The sequence below is a fragment of the Bison bison genome, unplaced genomic scaffold, assembly GCF_000754665.1.
Source record: "Bison bison bison isolate TAMUID 2011002044 unplaced genomic scaffold, Bison_UMD1.0 scf7180017864452, whole genome shotgun sequence".
NCBI classification, from domain to species: domain Eukaryota; kingdom Metazoa; phylum Chordata; class Mammalia; order Artiodactyla; family Bovidae; genus Bison; species Bison bison.
Window position 1 is genome coordinate 20,936 of NW_011495014.1, and position 19,696 is coordinate 40,631.

The 19,696-nt window shown below is 38.0% G+C and overlaps 1 protein-coding gene across 1 annotated transcript in view; it reads left to right on the top strand.

Annotated features, from left to right (window-relative positions):
• The window catches only part of LOC105002356 (bile salt export pump), a 68,191-nt gene that overhangs the window by 18,838 nt on the left and 29,657 nt on the right, over positions 1-19,696 (top strand). Inside the window, exons 7-13 of the mRNA XM_010858924.1 lie at positions 2,134-2,244; positions 4,479-4,604; positions 6,311-6,514; positions 8,359-8,529; positions 9,013-9,214; positions 10,398-10,473; positions 14,570-14,672. Coding sequence (XP_010857226.1) covers positions 2,134-2,244; positions 4,479-4,604; positions 6,311-6,514; positions 8,359-8,529; positions 9,013-9,214; positions 10,398-10,473; positions 14,570-14,672 — 993 coding nt within the window. The remainder of the gene's footprint in view (positions 1-2,133; positions 2,245-4,478; positions 4,605-6,310; positions 6,515-8,358; positions 8,530-9,012; positions 9,215-10,397; positions 10,474-14,569; positions 14,673-19,696) is intronic.

The following is a 19,696-nucleotide window of genomic DNA, read 5'->3' on the forward strand; positions in this document are numbered from 1 at the left end:
CTCCCTGTCCATCACCAACTCCCGGAGTTCACTGAGACTCACGTCCATCAAGTCAGTGATGCCATCCAGATCTCATCCTCTGTCGTCCCCTTCTCCTCCTGCCCCCAATCCCTCCCAGCATCAGAGTCTTTTCCAATGAGTCAACTCTTCGCATGAGGTGGCCAAAGTACTAGAGGTACTCTGAAATCATCTTTCAGGATTTGAAATAGCATTAACGAAGTAGACATATCCAAAGATAGGATAATATTAGACAGTGATAAGTGCAATGGTGCCTCAGAAGGTAAAGAATCTGCCTGCAATTAGGGAGATGTGGTTCGATCCTGGCTTGGGAAGATCCCCTGCAGGAGGGCATGGAAACCCACTCCAGTATTCTTGCCTGGAGAATCCCCATGGACAGAGGAGCCTGGCGGGCTACAGTCTATGTGGTTGCAAGGAGTTGGACACAACTAAGCGACTAAGAAGCAGCAGCAAGTACAGTAATAGAAATAAAACAGGTCACTGCAATAGCAGTTGGGGTAGGGGAAGGAGACTTTATATTGAGTGACAGTGACACCAGTTATGAACTGAGAACCAAAGCAGGTGAGTCAGCCATACAAAAAAGTACTTAGGAGAGGAGTGATGCCTGGGAGGTAAGAGCAGGGAGCATATTCAGGTTGGAACAGGGCTTGGTGAGTGTAAGGAAATAAAACAAAGTCAGTGTGACTGAACAGAGTGAGCAAGAGATAAGATGAAGAGATGGGAAGCGGCCAGATCACACAGGACTTTAAAACCCAGTTCATAAGATTAGATTAACTTCTAAATGTGACAGAAAGTCTACAGGCTTTGACCCTGGTAGCCTAGCTAAGAGTTTCCTGATTAATCTAGTGGAGCACATTGGATATCAAGATAGAAAGGTCAAAATCTACGAACATCTCTGAGAAGATGCCCAGGACTGAGTCAGAAGCCCTGGAAATCCAGACGTGCGTTGTGTCCCTACATTGTTAGTGTTGGTGAGATTAGAATCTGCCTGAGGAAACTGTCCATCACTTTATCTGTTTTATATTTTGGGGTTTCATTTATGGGGCTTTATAGAAAGATAGTTGAAAACCATGTAGAGCTATCCAAATTCTACCTCATTCTTGGCATTGTTGTATGCTCAAATAAGATGTGTCTAAAACTCCCTTGAAACTATTACAAAAAATTAAGGCATTTAAAAATTTAAGAATAAAGAAGGAGAAATAGATGACACTGTAGCCCCAAAAAGAGATAGGATGATGAGTTTCTCTCACTAGAGTAAGAGAAGGAAGAAGTTGGCCCTGAGTGTTCTGGTAGCAGGAGATAACCCTCACTCTGGTCTGATTATCCACCATGGTTAAGTTCTGAATTAGGCTCACTACTAACAGCCATGGAGGTGAAATTCAGCATGTTGATTAAAAGTTGGTGGCATTTGAAGACACCACTTGAGAACATTCAGTTAGTGTCTATCATCATCTACAATAGTCAAATGTAGGATATTATTGGATCTTGACCACTTGAGACTCCTCTACTTCCTCAATGAACAAATGTGTATCATCTGTCAAGTTAGGTTATGGTGATGATCACATAAAAGAAAAAACATTAAAACACCTGTAGATTGTCTTCTGGGTATCTCAATATTATAGTACTCCATAATAATATCAATATATTATATACCAATATATTAATTACAGATTAATACCATATATTATATTGTGATATTTTCACTATATAAAATATGTCATAGTAATAGAAAATAAAAATACTAATTAAATTAAATTAATGTGATAATGTTTTATACCAATTATATGATTATTGGCAGTTTTAATTATAATTAATTATATGTTATTTATGTAAGTTTGGTTATATATAAATCTACATAATATACATAATATATAATATATTTTAATACAATTATATAGCAACAGTAATTACATAGTATACATCTCAACATTAATTTCCCAATAAGTGTTAGTGAATATTATTACTATTATTAATACAATTTAATGTAGAAGCAGCTTATCTTTGGCAATGTTTAGCCTGATTGCTGTTCTGTATTATGAATAAATTCAAACTGAGATGGACAGTAAATGCGTGTTATACATGCCGTTGCTCTATCCCTTTTCCATTCCACTTAAGAAACCCCTCATTGACTGTATGTCAGAAGATGGTTACAAGCTGGATCGAATTAAGGGTGAAATTGAATTCCATAATGTGACCTTCCACTATCCTTCCAGACCAGAGGTGAAGGTATGTGCCAATCTTTTCCCAATTTTCTTCTTTGATGATTCATTTCCAGAGCCACAGATTATTTTTCTGAAGCATGACTCATTTTCCAGGAACAAGGCACAGAGGCATGTTTCTCTGGAAGTGTCCTCAGGTCTTGTTCCTCAGGCCACTAACCACATTCCTTGTGCTAATAATAATAATATACAAATCTCTTTGGTAGGAACAGTTTGGTAGCACATTCAGGTTAAGTCAGCTGAGTGACACCCTGTTGAAACGAGTGGCAGGTCCTGTCACTGTGAGAGCAGGCTAAACAAACTGCAAGGCAATCAGAACAATCCAGGACAGCCGTGCCAAGTATCTCTTTAGAGGCTGCAGAAGGTCGAACTCTGCCTGGGTGGGGCAGGAAGTGGCAAAGGAAAGCTGCTCTCTGAAATTTTTTACTTCCTATCCATGTTTACAAGGATCATTAGATCAGTCCTTAGAGGAAAGGTAATTTTGTAATCTTATAATCACTGTCTTGTACTATGCAATTGTTCTGGGCACAAGGTGAAGAAAATTTACACTGTTCCCATGCCTACTGAGCAAGTGTCTTTAGAGGCAATTTACCCTACAGGAAACAGAATCTACTTCTCTAAAAGAACTGGCTTTGGAAGGAGAGGAGACTAATTCCTCATTTATAACAGAGTATCTTTTTCTTTTCATTTATTTACTTTTAATTGAAAAATAATTGATGCACAATATTGCACAACTTTCAGGTGTACTACATAGCAATTAGATACTTGCATACATCATGAAATGATCACTGTGGTAAGTCTAGCTATCATCTGCCCCTACCCAAAATCATTATAATATTATTGACCATATTCCTTATGCTGTATATTATGTCCACGTGCCTTATTTATTTTATAAATTCAGGCTTCTACCTCCTTAACCCCTTCACATATTTCCCTTTCTGGCAATCACTCATTTGTTCTCTGTATCTCTGAGTCTGTTTTCATTTTGTTTTGCTTGTTTGCTTCTTTTATTTTTTAGATTCTACATATAAGTGAGATCATACAGTATTTGTCCTTCTCTGATAGTTCACCTAGCATAATACTTTCTAGATTCATCCATGTTGTCACAAACACCAATATTTAATTTTTTATGTATGAGTAAATTCCTTTGTGTGTATGTGTGTATACATATGCATATGTATACATATATATATTCATCAGTAGATAAATGAGTATAGAAGATGTCTCTCTATATATACCACATTTTATTTACTCATTCATCTATTGATCTATTTAGATTGCTTCCATATCTTGGCTATTGTAAATAATACTGCAATGAACACTGGTATGCATGTATCTTTTCAAATTAATGTTTCTGTTTTTTTCTGATAAATACACAGAAGTGAAATTTCAGGATCATTTGGCAGTTCCATTTTTAATATTTTGAGGAAACTTTGACTGTTTTCCATAGTTAGCTACCCTTCCTTAATATTTCTATGTCCCCACAGAGGTCATGGAAATGCAACTTAATTTTAACACTACATAGTTGTAACATAAGTAAATTTATATATATACACATAGAAACAAATATACATCATACATACATACTTATATACGTATATAAGATAGGTACATGTATATTCTGATATTTCTGAAGTATATTCTTGATTACAACACACATACATATATAAACATCAAATGTAAAAGTGCCTAGTGAAATATAAATAACAAGGTAGTACTTAGTAAACACTTTTGAGTAAATGGCTAAAAACTCACTTTATAATATCTGTTTAGAGACAGCTGTTCAACAAATACCAGTAGAACTGAAACATATTTATTTCATTTCTGTTTTATCTTCTATTCTCAATGCCAGTAGTTTGCTTTAACAAAGTCTTACTGCTAAGTGACTTTCTCCCCTAAGCTAATTGGGACAGTCTCCTTGAGGTATCCTGGCATGTCAGAAATGTTTTAAATTAGATTTTGGAACATAGTTTTCGAGGTTGGCCTGGCTTATTTACTTCAACAGTGTTACCACACGTCATGTTATTTGTTGGCTCTGGCTATTAGTTTATGACTAAGTAGTATGCTAAATGCTAAAACCACATCCTAGCACTGTTTACTAATTTTTCTGGTTATTAATGAAAATCAATGGCTGTTGCTATGAGGGCGTAAGTAAACACAAACACAGTCTCCTAACAAAGTGTTCTAACTTGTAGCCTAATTGATGATGATCTGAACATTGTTCTTTTATTTTCTCTGCAGATTTTAAATAAACTTAGCACGGTCATTAAATCAGGGGAAGTGACAGCTATGGTAGGATCCAGTGGAGCTGGGAAAAGCACAGCACTGCAGCTCATTCAGCGATTCTATGACCCCACTGAAGGCATGGTGTGTATCTTCTAGAAACTTCTTAATACATGGGGATGTGTGCATGGATTCTCAGTCATGTCCAACTCTTTGCAACCCCATGGACTAGCCCACCGGCTCCTCTGTCCATGGAATTTTCGAGGCAAGAATATTGGAGTGGGGTGCCATTTCCTCCTCCGAGGATCTTTCTGATCCAGGGATGGAACCTGTGTCTTCTGCCTCTCCCGCATTGGCAGACAGATTCTTTATCAGTGAGCCACCTGGGGATAGGAGGTTGAAAATGGTGATATATTGGTCAAATACAAACACCTAGCGAACACTGACAGCACTTTGACATCTGCGTAGTTCAGTTAATGATTTGTTTGGTTTGGTTTTTTGGCTGTAACCTGCGGCATGTGGGATCTTCCCAGGGATCAAAGTCTGACTTAATGATTTTTTTTTTGACTAAACCAAATGGACGAATTCTCTCCATAGTAGTTGTGTTCAATGAATAATCAGTCCATCTGCTCAGTGATGTAACTGAATGTACAGATACATTCAAAATGGTATTGCTGCCTTTTCAGTGAGGGAAAATTTCCATTTCTTTCTTCATATTATAACAAAATTGTTATTATTCCCTAAAGTTTTCCAAACACTAAGTATAAGAAAGCTTACATGGCCAGCATTAACAGAGAACAGTTCTTGATTGTTACTCTGAGATGTTAGGTCTAAAAATAATTACATTATTTTTGCAAACTACTTAGTCTCTTTCTCCTTGTTTTTGTCTGACTGTAAATATAGACTGAAACTAAAAAAATACTAATAATTGCTACTTATCACACATTATATGTCAAGTACTTTATAGAGATCATTACTTATTTTCACAGCAACTTCCAAAGATAAATATTCCCATTTTACAAATAAGGAAGCAGAGAAATTGAGAGTTGCCTCAGATTTGAACCCAGATCTGTTGGATGTCAAAGACTCTTTTCACTCTGCCTCATAATCATTCTTGTTAACATCTCCTTGATGCCTTGAGATAGAATCACTTGACTGTATATTAAATGACTTCTTCCATGCAATGAGCTCTATATAATGCAGGTACTGTCAGAGTGACACGGCAAATGTGATAAGGTTTTCTTTTTTCACAGACACTTTATTCTCTGATTGGGTATTCTTTGCTACATACCACTATAATTATACTCTGAATATATAGATATCATGTTTTTTATATAAAATGTTTATATTTTTGCTAATAGTAATGTTTATTTACTTATCCCATTTATAGTTTCAATTGCATTTGAACACCTGAGTGTCATTTGATGAATCAGGCCAGAAAGTAAGATTTTATTCTAAAACATACACACATATGCAAGATAGAGACCACTGGTCATTTTCTTTGTATCTTTTGAAGTTCATTTTGGCTTCAAGTCAAAAGATAGAAATATTTAAAGTATGATGAATAACTACTCTTTATTGAGAAATTAAAACTTTTTCTATTCTTGGGCCAACTGAGCTAAACTAAGTAACCTTTATATCAATTGTGTTTCTACAATGAACTGTCCTACAGCTATACTTGATTTCAATTTATATTGTCATCCTTATATTAACCACATTATAAGAGGAATTGTTTTGCACAGTCGTGTGGGTCTCATTTTTTCTCCTCATAGATCAAGTACAGCACAGTAGTAGTATTCAGAATCTTGAAGGATTCCAAGAGAGGTGATGTTGTGGGTTTTGTCCTCTAGGTGACCTTGGATGGCCATGACATTCGCTCTCTTAACATCCAGTGGCTCAGAGCTCAGATTGGGATAGTGGAGCAAGAGCCTGTTCTGTTTTCCACCACCATTGCAGAGAACATTCGCTATGGCAGAAAAGGTGCAACAATGGAAGATATAGTCCGAGCAGCCAAGGAAGCCAATGCCTACAACTTCATCATGGACCTGCCACAGGTACCCCTGGCCTCTCATTCCAGAGGGAAACCCAGAATTCATAGAGGGAAAAAATGTACATAGTAATATGCATTGTTTTTCATTTACATTCTAAATTATCAATGTCATGTTTTCATTTTGTGCCTGGAAATGTACTTTGAATTCCCCTCTTTGTCTGAAAATATGATGTTATTAATACATTAAAATCTACCAAACTGCAGCACCTTCTTTTAGAAGCTGGCTTTAACATAGATACAGTTTCCTTATTTCATCTATTTAAACATTTGTCTAAGCAGATGATAAATTTGTTGTGTGGTGATAACTTTCACAATGCTCTTTTGATGTCTGCAACTGTTACTGTTCTCAAATTTTCTTGTGTTTGGGCTGCAAATACTGTCTCTTCAGTACTATGTCTCACATATTCAAAATTTCCTCATTTATCTTCATTTCATATGATAGCAGTGACAAAAACCAACTCAGTGTTATACTTGTATGGATTTCTTGGCCAATGGTCTGCTAAATCAAAGAAGAATTATTATTACTATTTAACACATATATAGCGCTTACTCCCAGAGAAGGCAATGGCACCCCACTCCAGTACTCTTGCCTGGAAAATCCCATGGACGGAGGAGCCTGGTAGGCTGCAGTCCATGGGGGCGAGAAGAGTCGGACACGGCTGAGCGATTTCACTTTCACTTTTCACTTTCATGCACTGGAGGAGGAAATGGCAACCCACTCCAGTGTTCTTGCCTGGAGAATCCCAGGGACCGGGGAGCCTGGTGGGCTGCCGTCTATGGGGTCGCACAGAGTCGGACACAACTGAAACGACTTAGCAGCAGCAGTGCTTACTACATATCAGGTACTTTTATAAGCACTTCACAGCTATTAGTTCATTTAACTCTCCCAATCATCCTGTCAGGCAGCTATATTATTATCTCCATCTACAGATGGAGAATTGAGTTTCCAAAAGGTCAAATCACTTGCTCAAGGCAAGGTTCTCATCCAAGGTGGTCCTGGTTACACAGCCTGTGCTCTAGAATACGTCCTTCTCAGCCTTCCAAAATGCCTGTATGAATAGGATTGCAGCTGTGTGTATGACATAGTCTAGTGGTGAAACAATATAAAGCTTCAGAATCAGACCACCTCCAGACAAATCTTCTGCACTTGTAACATTTATGAACTTGGGCAAGTTACTTTACCCCCTCAGACTGCAGCGTTACTTTATCCATCCGTTAAGGAGAATAGTAGTACCTGCCTCACGGCCTATCAGTCAGGACTAAATGAGATGATATGTGTAAAGAGCTCAGATCCACGCTTTCTACATGGTAGATTCTCAACTCATGTTGCTAATGTAAGTGAGATAAGACACTGACCACATCGCCCCCTTCTGAGATTCCAGTGTAATACTGGGCATGCAGGATAGTAACTTCACTGTTCATGGTAGTGATTATAAAGCTACTTTGATCCTTCATTCATAATATATAGACAACTTTAGTGTTGTGCTTTTCTGTGTTGTCTAGCTAGAAGAAAGAGACAAGGAATTGACATATGCTTTAATCCTCTAAGATGGATTTTCAGGATGCTGATTAACTTTTATTGTGGTGGAAACATTTTAATTGAAGTTGAGCTAAAAAGAAACACTTTAATCATCCAGAATAAAAGAATAAATCAATATCTTTATTTTACACACAAATATTGATTAGATAATAACCTGTTTCAGGAAAGGGTTTTTTTAAAAAGTGAAAGATGGATGTGTGAAAACTCCTGCTTGAGGAGGAAGCTAGAAGGGACCTTTGTAATGAATGGATCACTGTCAGGATCCATCAAATTCTTGCTCTTCATTGCTGATGTTGCTTTCTTCCTAGCAATTTGACACTCTTGTTGGGGAAGGAGGAGGCCAGATGAGTGGCGGCCAGAAACAAAGAATAGCCATTGCCAGAGCCCTTGTTCGAAACCCAAAGATCCTGCTTTTGGACATGGCCACCTCGGCACTGGACAATGAGAGCGAAGCCATGGTGCAAGAAGCACTGAGTAAGGTTTGTTGAGAGTCTAGGTTCCTTTCATAAGTCTGTGTGGGAATTCTTGTGTTGTAGGAAAGGCCTCTGTGAAGAGAGGAGAAAGAGAAAGAGAGACATCGAGAGACAGAGAGAGAAGGACTACATGAGTCATTGTATCTGTTTGGAAAATATTGGTTCACCACACTGTTCTGCACAGTTGAACAGAAGACATATCATTTGCTTCTAAAGGCGGCACATGTAAAATTTGTTAAGTCTAACTCACAATATGTGATTTTAAAAATTTACATTTTGGATGTAAGATGTTGATTAATGGCAGCAACTGGAGCAACGTGTGATGTGTTTATTAGCCACAGGAAAGTACGCTGACATTTTCTAATGTCTGTTTAGCCTATTCAAGAATTTAGGGATCGAGCCTGACTTACTTGTGGATTCTGAGACAGTCCAAATGGCACCGTCAGCTTTGTCTTGCAGTCTGACTCAGTGCACTGTACACTCTCACAGGTTCAGCACGGGCACACAATCATCTCTGTCGCTCATCGCCTATCTACAATCAGAACTGCAGACGTCATTATTGGTTTTGAACATGGTACAGCAGTGGAAAGAGGCACCCATGAAGAACTGTTGGAAAGGAAAGGCGTTTACTTCACACTAATGACTCTGCAAAGTCAAGGAGACCAAGCCTTTAATGAAAAAGACATAAAAGGCAAGTGCCTTTTCAGTTATACAATATGTTAAATAATTAACATATATGATGTTTTTGGATTTCTATGCATTTTAATATATATTGTCTTAGTTGTTCTCCTCAAAGCCCTGGGGGACATAACATAGATGATAAAGGAAAGAACAGATGCTCAGGGGGCTTAGTTATTGATCAAGTCATAGTGCTAAAACCCAGGTCTCCTGTGGAAGAAACTTCAATTCCATCCCCTTTTTACCCCTCACACTTTGCAAATAAGAGAGTCTTCCTAGAATCTCCTGCACTCAGTATGAGCTCTCTTCTTGTTGGTTGAGTGAATTAAACAATGACTAAAAACTTTTATGCATATTTTCATTAATGTAGGTAGATACTTCAGGTCCTAATGTACTTTCTCCATTTCAATCTGAATTTTCTTTTTTTTTTTGGCCACATCATGTGACATGTGGGATCCAATTCTCTGACAAGGGATCAAACCCATGGGCCCTGCAGTGGAAGCACGGAGTCTTAACCTCCGGATTTGGTGGTTTACCTAAACCCATGTTAAGCATCCATTACAAACTTTCTCTCCCATATCAAATCTGGATTTGTTAATACTATTGGGTAAAATGACTGTATACATTGAACATGTGATTTATTCTGAAAAGATTTTTTTTTTAATTTGGTTCATCTACTTTTTTTTTTTTTTTTTTTGCCACCTAGTGGATTTCTCAGACTTCCCTGGTGGCTCAGACAGTAAAGAACCTGCCTGAAATGCAAGAGTCCTGGGTTTGATCCCTAGGTTGGGAAGATGCCCTGAAGAAGGGAATGGCAACCCACTCCAGTATTCTTGCTGGAGAATTCCATGGCTACAGTCCCTGGTATCAAAAAGAGTTGGACACAACTGAGCAACTAATGCTTTCACTTTTCTTTTCAGTGGGTTTCTCACAAGATTTTTTTGTCATTCATATCAGCTATAGCTATAGGTATCTATTTCTGTGGTGATAACACAGGCTATCATATAATTCAAAAGATTTAATCTTGCTGAGTATTTTTAATTTTTTTGTTGTTAGAATGTGCTGGACAAGTGTTAACAGGTTGTTTGAGATCAGACATAGTAACGATATGCTATGCAAATATAGTAAATAATGTTATTTTGCTTTGATTCTGCTTATTGTATACACTAAGGGATCACTCGTGTTGTATTGAATAGGAAAAGATGAAACCGAAGATGCCTTACTTGAGAGAAAACAGACCTTTAGCAGAGGGAGCTACCAGGCTAGCTTAAGGTAAGCTCAGGCATCGGGGCAGATTTTTAAGTTTTCAGATGTTTTCAGGAACCCTCTGCAGCTAAGATCTTCTGGCAATATCTCAGGTACACTTGGAAAGCCCTAAATACAGCCCTAGGTCTTGTGTAATACGAACATGCAAATGAATCATAGGTTGCCGTATTGACATTTCTGTCTCCAATCCATAGAAGTTTTTAAAATTTGGCTTCTCATTTTATTGAGGGTACGGGGTCATGATAAAGATGCTCTGTAGTTAAAATGTTGTTTGCTGAGCTTAGAAAGGGGATTTTAAAAAATCTGTGTTTAGACTTGTCTCCCAGAGTTAACTGTGGTATGAAGCACTGTCTTAAATGGAAGTCAGATTCATGCCTTTAGCTCCATTCTTTAACCTACTGAGCTGCAATTGAATTACAAATATTTCTGCTCCCAGAGCTCCCCATCCAAGGTGAAATCATTCTTTAACTAGATGAAATATGAGATGTGTCATCTAACACTTAAAGCATATTTTCTAAACATGAACTTTTTTTTTTCTGGGTCAATCTGTGGGTATTGACTTCCAAAGCATATTTTTGGAGCATATTGTAGCAAGACTATAAATTTAATATTTCATTCTGGTTTAAAAGTTTAAAAAAAATAGTTCCTTTAATGTTAAAAGTCTGTATATTAAGAAAAATTCTGCCCGAGAGTATTTGTGTGTATTTGTGAAAATGTTATTCAAGATCTTTTTTTCTTAAGTTCGGAGACTATTTGTAGGCAATAGACTGACATTTCTCTACCCAGTCCCTTATCATATTTCTAGTATATTTGATTCAAGGCTGTGCTCTAAACAAAGGCTCAATTTATGACTTGCTCATTCAAGATAGCTAATTGTTTATTGAAAAATGGTTAAAGAGGCTTAAAATATAATATTCTAGAAACAACTCCAAGTAGTTCAAACACAGATTTATTTACTTTTAATGTTCAAAGACTAGTTAACTGGGTTTTATGCTTAGGGGTTTTATTTTTCTTTTTAAGGACAGGTCTATTCAGAAAATTTCAAGAAATGCTAGTTTCATTGAATTTTTTCAGGTAATAAAGCAATAGTTCAAATGTAAAAGCTATAAAAATTGCCAAAATTATTGGGTAATTTTTAAGGACATCTGGCATGAATTATTTCACCATGTTTTTTCTGATTGGAAGAAAAAAATTATAAAGATCATCGGAATCACAGTTTGAAGATATATACTAACTTCTTAAACCCAGAAAATGACTAGGCATCTCTTTTGATCACTAAGTTAAAGGTTGCAAAGAGGAATGTATCTCATGGTGAGGTCAAAAGAAAATAAATATTTTCTTAATTTTTCAGATGAACAGAATTTTTCCCATTCTAAATAGTTTACTTACAGTTTACTATTAGGCCCAGATAACTGTTTTAATATAAACATTTCTTATTTGGCCATTAGTTCTTACAAATTCTACATTTTGGTGACTAGGGAGAGAAGCCCAGAAATACAACCTGTACACAGAAAGTAGCTATTAACCTCCTACAGAGAAAGATTTATAGGTTTGAGTAAGAAGGTCTGTTAAAAATATCTTATTGTGTATGCTGACAGATTTTTTTTTAAGAGGACTAATTGAAATGTTAATTTGTATCTTATTTCCTCGGTCTGATGCCTAAGTCTCCCTTTAGTAATATATTTTAGATTCAAGAACAATTTCCATGGATGACAATAATTTCCTAAGTAATAATGTTGAGAGAGAGAGAACATATATTCCCAAATTAGCTGTTTTTGCTTCCGATGAGAAGTGGTGCACAGCTTCTGAGGAAGGGCGGGGCAGCCGTTGCAGGTTTCTGAAAAGGGGAGTGACAGAATTCTAACGCTCGTGTTTATGGCAGACCAGAGCGGGCAGGTCGGGCCCCTGCCTTGCACCCATGCTGTTCATGGTCTCCTTGGTGCAGCTTATGCCAGACAGGTAGAATGCTGGATGAATGGGCAACAGGGAACGAGAGAAAGAGAGATTGAAGAAACATAAGATTAAAGTAGTAGAGTGGATAAGGATTGATGTCTTCCCTGCTCAGAACTGGGAGGTAGTCAACTATTTTGATGCCCTCTTCTCCACATACTCTTACCTTGTCTGCCAATGCTCTGAGTTTCTTTTTTAGGCCCATAACCTTCAGTCTCAGCCCTCTCTTGCACTTAGCTCTCTCTAGCTGACACAGAGCTATCCCTCTCATCTCTGGGAGTTGAGCTCTTGACCTCAGTTACCTAACTTAAAGAAATGACTCTATTGCTGCAGAGTTTCAGGCCAAACGGGATGGGCTTGGGTGTCCCAGAAGCCAGTTTGGTAGCAGGAAGTCTGAGTTGGGTGTGGTTTCATGCCTGATCACAATGAGAGTTTGAGCAAGAGCAAGAGGGAGGACTTGACGTAAATGCACCTGTTGAACCTGGTGACTAAGAGGATAAAGATGCCATCAAATGAACGTGGGAATAAGTGAGGGTCATGAAGTTGATGCATTGCTGTTTTCTCAAGAAGGATAGATGAGCATCTATAATAGGCAGGTGCCACCTTGGTATTTGTTTTAGTCTAGCTTAACCTGAATACGGATGATAGGAGACTTACGAATAACACCATCTGGCTCGCACTACCACAGCTGATGCAGATCTCCTCATCACTACAAGCTCCCTCTTTACACGGTATTTCTTCAGGCTAAGTGCTTTGAGAATGTAACTTCCATCCTTTCAAGTCTTCAGGATTACCTTTATCACTTAGCAGTTTATTTGCAAATGGCTAAAAACCTCAGCCAACCTGGTTTAACCTTTAAAGGGAAAGAATGACAACATAACGAAATAGTTCAAAGAGGCTTTGGCTTCAGGCAAGACTGGGGCTTCAGTGAGAGACTTGGTCAATATACATACAATTTCTTTTTCTTCCCTTCTCAGCTCTACTTTTTTTTTCAGTATTCATTTTTTAGGAAGCTTCTTTTCTTGACATAATTGCCAACGGCTTCCAGTGTCACATACTTTCAAATTTAACCTAGAAGATAGTAGAAGTCTCCTTCCCAGAAACCTCAGGGAGAAACAAAACAACTCGAATCACTTCTTATATCTGCTCTATACTGTTTATGTAACTAGTAACCCTATCTCCATACTTCTCTTTATACCGTTCTGTCAATCAGCAATGCCCTTTCCTCTAGCCTACAGATACCCACAGCCTACCTTAGCCACCTCCTCCATGAAGCTTTTCATGGTAGCACCTGACATATGTTCTTTTATCCTTTAAATTTCCATACTGTTTATTTAAACCTGCTTTATGGCAACCCACTCCAGTATTCTTGCCTGGGGAATCCCAGGGACGGGGGAGCCTGGTGGGCTGCTGTCTATGGGGTCACACACAGTCGGACACGACTGAAGTAATTTAGCAGCAGCTTAGCAGCTATAGCACTTATCACATTCTTCCTTATATTAGGTTGGTTACATGCGTTGTTCTTCTATAAAACTTGAAGTGCCTTAAGGGAGAAGTCTGTAATTGTCCAGTCTTTGTGTCCCCTCACAGCACCTAACTTTGATCTGTATGTTGTAGGCGCACAATCATCTTTTGTTGAATGAATCAGTGAACACATCAAGCTAAATTATATTTCAATAATATATTTGTTAATTAAATCCATCCCTAAAGGCAGTACATAGTCTGGAGACATTTCCACTAGGGTCCCTGTTTCCTCCTACTAGTCTATTTTTGTCCAGGTAGAATTATGCTAAAGCAAACACCAGGGAGAGAGAGAAAGAGAGATACCAAAACTCATCCTACAGTCCTGAGGGAGGTAATAGTGACGGGCCATTGCCATTAGAGCAATAGCAGAACCATGTGGGTTTGGGATGGAGTTGAGTCTTGGATGCTTTTTTTCTTGGTGGACTAGTGAAACGACTTCGCCCCCTCTCCTCCTCCCTCTGTGCGTGTACTCTGAATCAGGGTTTAGCTCGGCACCATGGCAACCAGACTGAACGTTGTGTCAAACCCACTCAGGAAGTGCCTGCACCTGACAGGTGATGTAGACTCGGAACCAATTGAGTCCTGTTCCACAAGCCACAGACTAATCCATCTTTCTTTTTACTTACAGAGCTTCCATCCGACAACGCTCCAAGTCTCAGCTTTCTTACCTGGGTCATGAATCGTCACTAGCACTTGTAGATCATAAGTCTACTCATGAACAAGACAGAAAGGTCAGACGCCAATGGCTCATGCGGGGATGGAAGAAGTCTCTCCTGGAGACTATCGTATGCCCTTTAAGCTTAGAATCTGAGTTTTCAAGGCCTTTATCTAGTAATGTTTCACTGCTGCTGCCGCTAAGTCACTTCAGTCGTGTCCAACTCTGTGCGACCCCATAGACAGCAGCCCACCAGACTCCTCCGTCCATGGGATTTTCCAGGCAAGAGTACTGGACTGGGGTGCCATTGCCTTCTCCTATGTTTCACTAAGTCAAACTAAATGAGAGGCTCCATTAAGACGTGAACGAAACTCTAAATTTTATATCATGTTTTACATAATATTTTAAGAGAAGCATAAATAATAAAATATTTTAAGAATACATGGTAACTAAGATGAAGTATTAAAAGTTCACTGATAATTCTTATGTGAGCCATTCTAATAAACACAATTACATGTACTTAGCAGACTATTTGATTATGTAGGAATCCCTTTCAAGCTCTTAAGACTATCTGAAAACCTGTCTTTGTAAAACTTTAAATCTCCTTCTTAAATAATTATAATTATAAAGTGTTTAATACAAGTTACTGCAAATTTTAAATTAATGGGGACTGATTAGGTTTTACAGACATTTGTTTACTTAATACAATTTTATAATAATTGTTTTAGGGTACATTTGAAATGAACACTATTAATTTTAACACTATTCAAAGCAACATAAAAATGAAATAGGAGAAGAATCAACACATATAGCAATATTCAACTTTATTCATCAGGATGTCCACTGCTGCAGTGGGCACAGTCTAACTTTCACATAAGGTGACCATCCCTCCTACTCAGAGCCTTTCTTAATCACTGAACTTTATTCTTCAGCCCTGATCCTCTCATTTTCAATCCCCCATTAGTCTTCATTTCAGTCTTTTCATGGCAATTTTCTTATTGAGGCTTATTTCAGATCATGTTGTCTTATCCTGTTACTAAATTACAAGCTTCCTAAAGTTAGTAACTGTTATTTGTGTTTGTATCAACTTGGGCATCTTGCTTTGCCTGGAAACTCCTTTATCTGGTTACCATTAGCCTACCAGGCTCCTCAGTCCATGGGATTTTCCAGGCAAGAGTACTGGAGTGGGGTGCCATTTCCTTCTCCAGGGGATCTTCCCGATCCAGGGATTGAACCCAGATCTCCCACATTGTAGGCAGATGCTTTACTGTCTGAGCCACCAGGGAAGTTCTGGTTACCATGAGACCTAGCAAACATTTCTGTTTATTTGACACATGTAAACCTAGAACCAACCAAATCCTGTTCCAATCTGCTCATAATCTACAGACTCTTTCATCTTTCTGTTTAGTTACAGAGCTGCACATGGTGGGACATCAAGCGATTTTTAAAACTAGGATGAAAAATTAACTTTTTATAGTAAAATAATGTCCAAACCGTAAGATTTATCAAAGAAAACGAGTCAGAGAATATTTTAATTACAAGCACATCCATTATGCATGATGTAATTTCAAATTATCTTTAAAACATTTCAGTATGAGAATCCTTTTGGGGAGTAATTATAAACACCGATTCACAATGCCAAATTTGGAATAAAGTACTACGTATGATTTTATGACTATGATGGAAGGATTATTAAGGCTCTCTTTTGGTTTTAAGATATTAATAATAAATAGCATTCTTAATTATCTAATATTGTTATTGTTGTAGTTGTTCAGTTGCTAATTGGTATTCGACTCTGAATAGATAGTGTTCTCAGTATCTAATATAGCTGGTTTAAATAAACTTCGTAGAGGAACACTTTGTCTCAGGAACAGCAGGGTGGATCCAAGGACAGAAAATGTTCAGCAAGCGTGGTTGCTTACTGCATCTTGCCATTAAGGACTCAGCACCTCTTCTCATTCTAGAAATAGTTTGTTCATTTATATCTGTGGTACTGCCACCCATAAGTACAAGAGGCATTATACAAGGAGTTTAATAAGCTTCAAGGAAGAAAGAACGAAACACTACATTGACATTTCAAACATAACAGCACCAATTATATTCAATTTTTGCATTTTTATTTTTTTCCCTAGTTTCTGGGAAAATATTTGACAACACAAACAAGAGAGTTAGGAAGGAAAAGAAAATCCAATTTTGTTATTGTTGAAGCTGGTAGATGGCTCAGCACTGTTGGAGAGAACAATCAGATTTCCTGAAGATCTGAAGATCAGGTTCCCAGACTGCTGATGCAGGGAAAACTCAGAAGGGAGTTATTTAAATAAAAGGAAATGTAAATCAAATACAGAGAGTAGTTCCAGAGAAAACAAAACTACTCCCTAAGTACTCTACTCATCAGCATTGCCAACTAGAATATAATAAATAATTAAATGGAAACCAAGAATCTGCCTGCAATGAAGGAGACCCAGGTTCAGTTCCTGGGTGGGGGAACTATCTCTTGGAGAAGGGAATGGCAACCCACTCCAATACTCCGCCTAGAAAATCCATGGACAGAAGAGCCTGGTGGGCTACAGTCCATGGGGTTGCAAAGAGTTGGTCATGACAGAGCATCTGAGCAGAGAGAGTGTAATTTTAAACAGACAACACTTTGATTTCTTTCTTTAGTTAAGGAAGGAAAAGGAAAAAATTGACAGAGAGCCAATGTGATTCTGTTAAAGGTAGAAGTGGAACAGGCCTTGTGCTTCTATTAATACTGCTCATTTTATGACAATTATCTTAGAACTTTTTTGATTTAAAAATTAAATATTTTAAAAAAGGAAACAGCAGAATCAGCACTGATAGAATTTAATATAAGGACTTCCTGTTCAGAGTAAATTTTAAAGTATTTTCGATATTTAGGTTATTCTAATCCCAAGTAAATTTTAAAGTATTTTGATAGTTAACTAAATTATTTAAGATCAAACACTGGTAAAAAAAATTTTTTTTCATATTTTGATGAACAAGCTCTAACCTGACCATCTGTTGTTTGGGAGATGTTCTGTTTTGTGTGGCAAGGCAAAAAGGTTTACTTCTGTAAAGGCATTATCTCCACCTTGTGGTCTCTTTGGGTTTTGACTCTGAAAACTTGAGATGGTTTCAAAAGTCTGTGCTTCCAAAGTGTAAGTGGGGTGTCTGACCCAACATTTCATAGTTAGCTGGTGACAGAGCCAAGACTGTAGCCTGTTTTTTCTTGGTCTCCAAGCTATACTCTTGGCTTTCATAAATCAGATCACAGTTATAATGCTAATAAAATTGAGATTAGGATTAGCGGAAAACTGTAGGCTAAAGCTTCCAGTTTCTAAAGAGTCTTCTTCCTCTTTTAGAGGAACTAAAAAGTAGAATATGTATGAGATTGTGTCAAGGTCAAATATTAAAAACCCATCACTTCATCACAGCTAACTTATAGTAGGGTTTAGGCATTGGTTAGGAGATAGGACAGGGTTTCCCAGGTGGCTCAGTGGTAAAGAATCCACCTGCCAATGCAGGCGATGTGAGTTCAGTCCCTGGGTTGGGAAGATCCCCAGGAGAAGTAAATGACAACCCACTCAAAAAATCTGGAAAATCTCATGGGCAGAGGAGGCTGGTGGGCAAGGTCCATTGGGTTGCAAAGAGGTGGACACGACTGAGTGACTGAGCATGCACACACATAGGAGATAGGACAGAAGATCAATAAAAGTGACTGCTAGTATTTGATCATTTGGAAAGTCCCTGTTTCTTGGTCATAGTTACCATTTACCATCATCATATCTTAAAGTTGTCATCAAGGCAGGAGACTGCCTATGGGTTGGCATGAAGAAATCGATGTAACAAAGTATAGAAATCTGGACATGAGATTTAAGTAGGAAGCTATATTTTTACCTGAGCTACACAGGATATGGATGGAAGGAAGCTGGGAAAAGCCCTTTGTTTAGCACTGAACCATCTACCTTGTAAGTAAGTGAACAGTATTTTTTAAATAAATGTTTTTTTTTTACATTTATGCACCAGGAGCATAAAAGCTTCATTCATTCTTTCATCCAATAAACATTGATTATACACCTAACAAGTGCCAGATATTGACTTAGGGATGCAAAGATGAGTAAGAGCACTGTCCTTCTTCCTTCACTGGAGCTGCTGGCGGGATACTTCTTTACGTATGATAAATAAGTGAGCACTGTGCAACTTATCATTGACACAATAGAGGAAGGAACTGCAGTGAGAAAGCGGATATAAACTTTTATAATTTTGTCCATCTGTGAGTTACTGGTTTGCTGTGAATTTATTATATCTATGTATATATACTTATCTTTGTGTATGTATATACACACACACACACACACACACACACACATACCTATATTTTAGGGCTTCCCTGATAGGTCAGCTGGTGAAGAATCAGCCTGCAATGCAGGAGACCCCAGTTTGATTCCTGGGTTGGGAAGATCTGCTGGAGAACGGATAGGCTACCCACTCCAGTATTCTTGGGTTTCCCTTGTGGCTCAGCTGGTAAAGAATCCGCCTGTAATGCAGGAGACCTGGATTTGATCCCTGGGTTGGGAAAATCCCCTGGAGAAAGGAATAGTTACCCACTCTAGTATTCTGGCCTGGAGAACTCCATTGACTGTATAGTCCATGGGGTTGCAAAGAGTCGGACACGACTGAGCGACTTTCACTGTAATACATATCTTTAGCCTTTTAGCTTTTTTTAGATGAGTTAATTTGTCTTTGTCTTTGCAAAATCCCAGAGGAAAAAACCCTTCTGTACATAATGACTTCCATTTTCTTTTGTTTTTATACTACTTTTAGTTCAGTTCAGTTGCTCAGTCATGTCCAACTCTTTGCAACCCTATGAACTGCAGCACGCCAGGCCTCCCTGTCCATCACCAACTCCCGGAGTTTATTCAAACTCATGTCCATTGAGTCAGTGATGCCATCCAACCATCTCATCCTCTGTCACCCTCTTCTCCTCCTGCCTTCAATCTTTCCCAGCATCAGGATCTTTTCAAATGAGTCAGCTCTTCGCATCAGGTGGTCAAAATACTGGAGTTTCAGCTTCAACATCAGTCCTTCCAATGAATATTCAGA